Consider the following 8,385-nt stretch of genomic DNA (forward strand, 5'->3'; position numbering starts at 1 on the left):
CCTATACTCAGCACTAGCTCCACCTCTCCAAACAGCAGCCCTTTTACCACTGGCTAGTCCAGTATTGGGCCTGGCCATCTATTCATTGACAACTTGGGGCCTCCCTGAATGGTAAGGATATGCAACCTATGGAGGAGTTTATAGATCTTTGCACCCATGCAATCATTTGACAAGATGGCTGGGGGAGTTTTGCCACCTCGCTAGAAATAATTTATATATTTCTCTTTAGTTGGTGGGAAGAATTGTGACTTGAAAAGGACTAATGGCAAGTGCAATACCCCTGCAGGACACAGGAAGTCAAGGTTTTCCTTATGTAGTTTGTGGAAACACTCCATAAGCTACATTTCTCCTCATAGTTTCTTTACCCAGGTAACTAAGAGGAAAAGATATTGATTTAATCTCACTCATCAATTCTAAGGAATGCACATTTTGCCAAGTGATCCAAATAGCTCTACCACCATACACAGCAATCCCTTTTCTAAGAACAGTGAGCATTTGGAAAAAACAAATTTTTTTTTTTTTTTTGAGACAGAGTCTCACACTGTCACCCGGACTGGAATGCATGGCACAATCTCGGCTCACCACAGCCTCTGTCTCTAGGATTCAAGCAATTCTCCTGCCTCAGCCTCCCAAGTAGCTGGGATTATAGGCGCCTGCCACCACACCCACCTAATTTTCTTATTTTAGTGGAAACAGGGTTTCACACCATGTTGGCCAGGCTGGTCTCAAACTCCTGACCTTGTGACCCACCATCTTGACCTCTCAAAGTGCTTGGATTACAGGTGTGAGCCACCTCGCCTGGCCAATAATTTATTTCTTAAACTCAGTCTTAAAAAAAAAATGATGCAATAACCCAGGATACTAAGATCTGCAAAATATTCTAGCTGAGAAACAAAGCATGGCCCTCTCGGGTTGTGTCTGGGGAAGCCATTTCATGGTGCGGGGTTCAGGGTCTATGAAGACTGATCAAATCATGAACAAGCCAGGCATGTTCTTTCTGATCAGAACATGGCCAGAGTCCAATACCTTCTTTCTAAAGAACATAGCTGGAGTCCAATGTCTTCACCAACTTACATTTTGATATATGGACATTAAAGCCAAATCTCTCCAATGGCCATACACATGCAGATCTTCAGTAAGGACAAGAGATGCCTGGAAATCTACAACCTATACTTCCTTTATCACAGTGATTTTGTGTATTAGGCACCTACTGGACAGCAACCTACACACATCAGTATCCAGCACTTGCTGAAGGTTATTTGTTATCTGGTAACTAGCAGACTTATTTAGTGATATTTGCTCTAAGTTACAAAAATTAAGATTAATTGCTGTCTTCCTTTTCCATATGGCGAATATCAAATAGTTTTAAGCATGTCAGTCTTCACTATAGAAAGCTTGTTTTGTTCCTACCTCGGCAGCTTGGGTTTCTTGATGCAGCAATGTAAGACCAGTCAAGTCTTCCAAGAAGGAATGTGAAGAATTAAACACCTTGGCTAGGAAGTTAAATCCTTCTCGTTCATATTGATCAAGAACCTGTAAAACATTTACATTTTTTAAAAAGGAGGCTCCAGACTTAAAATGCAAATTAAAAGACTTTCACTTCTAACAAGCTCTTGTCAAAAATAAAATTAAAATGAGAATTAAATATGGGGATAAAATGCAATCTAGTGGCCAAAAAACTAAAAGCGGCTTAGTATTTATCATCTTTTCCCTTCTTAGAATGACAATAACATTATCTTTCAGTTTGCATATCAATGTTTTCTCAATAAAGTAAGTTTCATGCAAATTCACTAAAAATTCTAGAAGAGTTAGGATTAGTTAGTGGCCCTAAAGTTCGCTGGTTAGAAAACAGGTGAAAGAAAAGCCAAGAAAATAAATTTAAAAGGATAAATGGGAAGGGAGGGGCAAAAGGATTTTCTCAAAAAAATGTGACATACCAGCTAGCCGAATATATTTTTTTAAAATAATTTTAAAACGGAAAAATAAATTTCAATAGGTACTTCACAAAAGAGGATATCCAAAGAGCCAATAAACATGAAAATGGGCTCCAATAGCATGAGTATTTAGAGATATGAACACTGAAACCACAATGAAACACTACTTTGCACCTATCAAAAAGATTAAAATGACAAAGAAAATACCAAGTGCTGGCAAGGATGTGGAACAACCAGGACTCTATGTCCTATGATGCAGCAATTCTACTCTATGTGTATACACACCCAACAAAAATGTGTACATATGTGCACCAGAAGACACAAACAAAAGTGTCCATAGCAGCGCTATTCATGATAGCCCAAAACTAGAAACCACTGAGGTGACCATCAACAGTAGAATGAACAGATAGATTGTGGTATAGTCATGCAATAGAATACTATATATCAGTGAGAACAAACTACCTTCAAACATAATGTTACACGAAAGGAAGGAGTAGCAGTATGTACTGTATAATTACATTGATATAAAATTAAAATGAAATAGGCAATATGAATGTGTGGTGTTAGAAGAAAAGATAGTGGCTACCCCCAGAGAGACTGTAAGGGCACAAGGGACATTCCAAGGTGCTGGTAATAACTTGTTTATTTATCTAAGCGTTGGTTACATAAGGTGTATTTTTTGAGAATTCATTAAGTTGAACACAAGATTTGTGTGTTTTTTTTTTTGGATATATGTTATCCTTCAATAAAAAGTTAAAAAATAAAAGGCCTGTACACTTGAGAGGAGAACAGTATGAGAACAGTAAAGAGTTCTTAGAAACAAACAATGAGTATCACATTTAGGAATTCAGTGATCACAGGGACTGTGAAATGTAGAACGCTGAACCAGAATGCCTCAGAAATTCTCTCAGAACTCACAAGAAATAAAGAGATGAATGCTTTAAAAAGATAGCAGACATTGAAGACATACCTAAGAAATCAACAATGCATAAACAGACTGGAACAGTAATAATACAAGAAATAGAATTTCTCTTTTTAGAAGATGAAAATGTAGGCACCCTTTAATCCAGCAATTCCACTTTTAAGACTTCATACTGATAAAGTTGTACATGGGCACAAAGACTTCCATTGTAAGGAAGCTTACTGAAACACTGTTTGGGCCAGGCACGATGGCTCACACATCTGTAATCCTAGCACTTTGGGTGCCCAAGGCAGGAGGACTGCTTGAGCTTAGGAGTTCAGGACCAACCTGGGCAACATAGTGAGACCTCAACTCCACAAAAAATTTAAAAACTAGCCAGGCATGGTGGAGTGAACCTGCAATCCCAGCCACTTGGGAAGCTAAAGTGGAAGGATCACCTGAACCCAGGAGGTTGAGGCTGAAATGAGTTATGATCACGCCACTGCACTCCAGCCTGGGTGACAGAGTCTCAAAAAAAAAATAATAATAATAATACATATTTTGTATCTATTAAAGGAACGAGGCAGGTCTTACAATACTGACACAAATTGTTTTCCAAAACATAGCAATATATTTAAAAAGCAATATCTAGACTGTGTATAGATAGTATTTGTGTTCAAAAAGAGTGGAAGGAGGAGACAGGAAGAGGAAGAAATGCATGGATGTACATACTTGTTTATGCATGTATCATCTATGGAAGAATGCATATACACACAAACTGGCATCAAATAGTAGCCTCTGTAGATTATTTTATACTACTTTAATTTTTAAATCCATGTGCATGTGTTACTTAATATTAAATATTACTCAATATTTATTAAGATTTTTAAAAAATACTTATTAAAAATTAATATTTATTAAAATTTGCCACCAATAATAAATACACCATAATTTAATCAGCTCTCTGTTAAAGGGTAGTGCTTTCTAACTTTTGTTGCTGCAAACAGTTCTGTGGGTTTTTTTTTGTTTTTGGTGACAGTCTCGCTCTGTCACCTAGGCTCGAGTGCAGTGGCACAATCATAGCTTACTGCAGTCTCAACCTCCTGGGTTCAAGTGATCCTCCCACCTGATCACCTTTATTTAATGTTAATAAAAAATATTTATTAACATTAAATATTTAATACTTCTTAAAACCAAATGTTATTTAACATTTATAAAAATTAAACAATTTTACATATTAATATAAAAATATTAAAATCTTAATTTAGTTGGTTTGTGTTTTTGTTTAGTGCTGAAGCAGAACTCTAAAGCACTGATGAAGAGGTTGGCACTGGAAAGGAGGGGCAGCTCTCCCCCAGGGGCAGGAATGAGGAGGGAAGGATGAGCAAAGCTGCAGCAGTGAAAAGTGAAGGGACCAGGGGACAGGGGGCAGGGGGCAGGGGAGCTCCAGGGTTAGATAGCAGGCAGGAAGTCCTGTGTGACCCGAGAAGGGTTAGACTACGGGGCTTGAGAAGAGTGGCGACCCTGAGGCCCAGCTGTGCAGAGAGTGGAAGAAGAGATGCTGACTGGCACATCTCACCAGTGTAGAACAATCTGATGCCTCTGGTCAGGACAGAAAGTAAAAATTTGGGGAGAAAAGAAATTAAGAACCCATCTAAGCTAAGGGACTGGCAGAATAAGGATCAAAAGGTTAAAGTCAGAGAAACTGAGGGTCTGGTGAACACCACTGAAGAGACTGGGAAAGAGTCCTGGCTGGTAAGAAAAGACCTGCAGGCAGCCAGGTGCAGTGTGGCTCACGTATGTAATCCCAGCACTTTGGGAGGCTGAGGTGGGCAGATCTCGAAGTCTGGAGATCGAGATCATCCTGGCTGATACGTGAAACCCCGTCTCTACAAAATATACAAAAAATTAGCCGGGCGTGGTGGCGAGCGCCTGTAGTCCCAGCTACTCAGGAGGCTGAGGCAGGAGAATGGTGTGAACCCAGGAGGCAGAGGTTGCAGTGAGCCAAGACTGCGCTACTGCCCTCCAGCCTGGGCGACAGAGCAAGACTCCGTCTCAAAAAAAAAAAAAGAAAACAAAGAAAAGACCTGTAGGCTGGTGGGATCAGAGAGACTGCAAGTCCTGGAGAGCTGGGGGAGTGGAGGACCATTATGTGCGTACAGTCAAGCCCAGGCTGATTAGCCATGGGAAATTAATTTGACAACCTAACACCTGAAAAAAAAAATGTCATTTAATAAATAACTCAATCCCTCAGTAATAAAAAGATTCCTTATAAACCAGAATATTACGTCAGGAAAAATGTGCACTGAAATTAAATGATCTTTTTTGAAATGGTAAGTACTACATATTTAGTGATTTTAAAAAAAAAATTGAAAGTTGTGGCAACCCCACGTTGAGCAAAGTAATCAATACCATTTTTCCAACAGCATGTGCTCTCTTCGCGTCTCTCTGTCACATTTTGGTAATTCTCACAATATTTCAAACTTTTTCATTATTATTATATCTGTTGTGGTGATCTGTGATCAGTGACCTCTGGTGTTACTATTGTAACTGTTTTGGGGCACCACAAACTGTACCTATATAAGATGGTGACCTTAGTCGATAAATGTTGTATGTGTTCTGACCAATTCACCAACTGGTCATTCCTCCATCTCTCTCCCTCTCCTCTGGCCTATTTCCTGAGACAAAACAATGCTGAAAGCAGGCCAATTACAATGGCCTCAAAGTGTCCAAGTGAAAGGAAGAGTCACACATTTCTCACTTTAAATCAAGAGCTAGAAATGGGCCAGGCACGGTGGCTCATGCCTATTTGTAATCCCAGCACTTTGGAAGGCCGAGGTGGGTGGATCACTTGAGGTCAGAAGTTCAAGACCAGCCTGGCCAACATGGTGAAAACCCCGACTCTACTAAAAATACAAAAATTAGCTGGGCGTTTTGGTGCACGCCTGCAATCCCAGCTACTTGGGAGGCTGAGGCAAGAGAATCACTTAAACCCGCGAGGCAGAGGTTGCAGTGAGCTGAGATTGCGCCACTGTACTCCAACCTGGGCAACGGAGTGAGACTCTGTCTCCAAAAAAAAAAAAAAGCTAGGAATGATTAAGCATAGTGAGGAATGCATGTCAAAAGCTGAGACATACTAAAAACAACAAAAAAAAGCTACACCTCTTGCACCAAACAGCCAAGTTGTTAATGCACAGAAAAAGTTCTAGAAGGAAATTAGAAGTGCTACTCCAATGAACACACAAAAATAAGAAAGTGAAAGAGCTACAGAGAAAGTTTTAGTGGTCTAGAAGATCAAACCAGCCACAATATCCCCTTAAGCCAAAGCCTAATCCAGAGTAAAACTCAAAGTCTCTTTACTTCTATGAAGGCTGAGAGAGGTAAGGAGGCTACAGAAGCATAGCTGGAAGCTAGCAGAGGTTGGCTAATGAGGTTTAAGGAAAGAAGGTGTCTCCATAACATAAAAGTGAGAGGTGAAGCGGTAAGTACTGATGTAGAAGCTGCAACACGTTATTATGAGATCTAGCTCAGAAAACAGATGTGGCTGATCAACAGATTTTTAACATAGATAAGACCACCTTCTAGTGGAAGAAGATGCCATCTGGGACTTTCGTAACTACAGAAGAGAAGTCAATGCCTGGCTTTAAAGCTTCAAAAAATAGGCTGACTCTCTTGGTCAAGGCCAAAGCAGCTGGTGGCTTTAAGTTGAAGCCAATGCTTACTGACCATTGTAAAAATTCTAGGGCCCTTAAAAATTATTCCAAAACTTCTCTGCCTGTGCTCTATAACAACAAAACATGGGTAACAGCACATCTGTTTACATCATGGTTTACTGAATATCTTAAGCCCACTGTTGACACCTACTGCTCAGAAAAAAAGGTTCCTTTCAAAATATTACTGCTCACTGACAACATACCTGGTCATCCAGATGTACAAAGAGATAAATGTTGTTTTCATGCCTGCTAAGACAATATCCATTCTGCAGCCCTTGTGCCAAGGAGTAATTTTGATTTTCAAGACTTATTATTTAAAAAATATATTTAATAAGGCGATAGCTGCCATACAGAGTGATTTCTCTGATGAATCTGATCAAAGTAAATTGAAAACCTTCTGGAAAGGATTCACCATTCTAGATACCAGTAAGAACATTCGTGGTTCATGGAAGGAGGTCAAAATATCAATATCAAAAGGAGTTTGAAAGAAGTTGATTCCAACCTCATGGATGACTTTGAGGGGTTCAAGAGAAAGTCACTGCAGATGTGGTGAAAAAAGCAAGAGAACTAGAAGTGAAGCCTGAATACGTGACTGAATTGCTGCAATCTCAGGATCAAACTTGAACAGATGAGGAGTTGCTTCTTACAGGTAAGCAAAGAGAGTGGTTTCTAGATGGAAATCTATTCCTGATGAAGATGCTGTGAACACTGTTGCAACTAAGGATTTAGAACATCATGTTGATAAAGTGGCAGCAGGGTTTGAGAGGACAACTCCAATTTTAAAGAAGTTCTGCTGTGGGTAAAATGCTATCAAACAGTGCTGCATGCTACAGAGAAATCTTTTCTGAAAGGAAAAGCCAACTGCTGCAACAAACTTGTCTTTTTCTAAGAAATTGCCACAGCCACCCCAACGTTTAGCAACTACCACCCTGATCAGGTGGCCACCATCAATATCAATGCAAGAACTTCCACCAGCAAAAAGATTACAACTTGTTGAAAGCTCAATAATTGTTAGCATTTTTTAGCAAAAAAAAAAAAAAAAAGTATTTTGTATTACTTAAGGTATGCATGTATTTTTAGACATAACGCTATTAAACACTTAATGGACTACAGTATAGTAAAAATATAACTTTTATATGCACTGAGAAACCAAAGAAATTGTGAGACTTAATTTACTGCGATATTAGCTTTATTGTGGTGGTCTGGAACAAATCCCATAATATCTCTAAGATATGCCTGTAAATAGCTACCTTCTGCCAGGTTTCCAGTAAGACAAAAGAACAAATAAGTCTGAAAAACTGACAACATCTTTGAACAAAAATTGGAATAGTCCCAGACATGATACTTAGACTCCAGTTAAACATTCAGATTGTATGTTTCCACAGATAATTTTATAGTGCTACATATCTGACCATGGAAAAACTAACAGCAAGGGCAGAATGAAGAAAAAAAGGCCTCCTCCATAATGAGGATGTACAGAAAGTTTAATGCTGGAACATTACCAATAGCACTGGCTTATAAATATGTGGAAAAATTTAATCCTCTAGGGACATATTTAATCATGCAAGGGTTCTCCAGTATTCTTTTTACGTGCTGTGAAGTTAATCTGCGTTATGAGAGTAAGTGGCTTATAAAAAGTACAAGGATTTTTCCCCCAAACATCCTAGCCTTCTTAAAAAGGAAAATGTATTTAAAACTACCCCAAAAGAAAATGAAAAGATGCTATCACAACGAATTTGAACAACAACCTGTCAGTCTATGTAAAACATAGCACAACTCTTAAGTGACTGCATTATGCATAGTCTTGAGAAGGGTACACATTACATTTGGGAGGGCT

General features: G+C 39.0%; 1 protein-coding gene across 1 annotated transcript in view; it reads right to left on the minus strand.

Moving 5' to 3' along the window:
- Nucleotides 1-8,385, minus strand: part of ATG7 (autophagy related 7) — a 305,815-nt gene that overhangs the window by 133,884 nt on the left and 163,546 nt on the right. Inside the window, exon 19 of the mRNA XM_011994118.1 lies at nt 1,411-1,533. Coding sequence (XP_011849508.1) covers nt 1,411-1,533 — 123 coding nt within the window. The remainder of the gene's footprint in view (nt 1-1,410; nt 1,534-8,385) is intronic.

This window comes from Mandrillus leucophaeus, unplaced genomic scaffold (assembly GCF_000951045.1).
Source record: "Mandrillus leucophaeus isolate KB7577 unplaced genomic scaffold, Mleu.le_1.0 Scaffold442, whole genome shotgun sequence".
NCBI classification, from domain to species: domain Eukaryota; kingdom Metazoa; phylum Chordata; class Mammalia; order Primates; family Cercopithecidae; genus Mandrillus; species Mandrillus leucophaeus.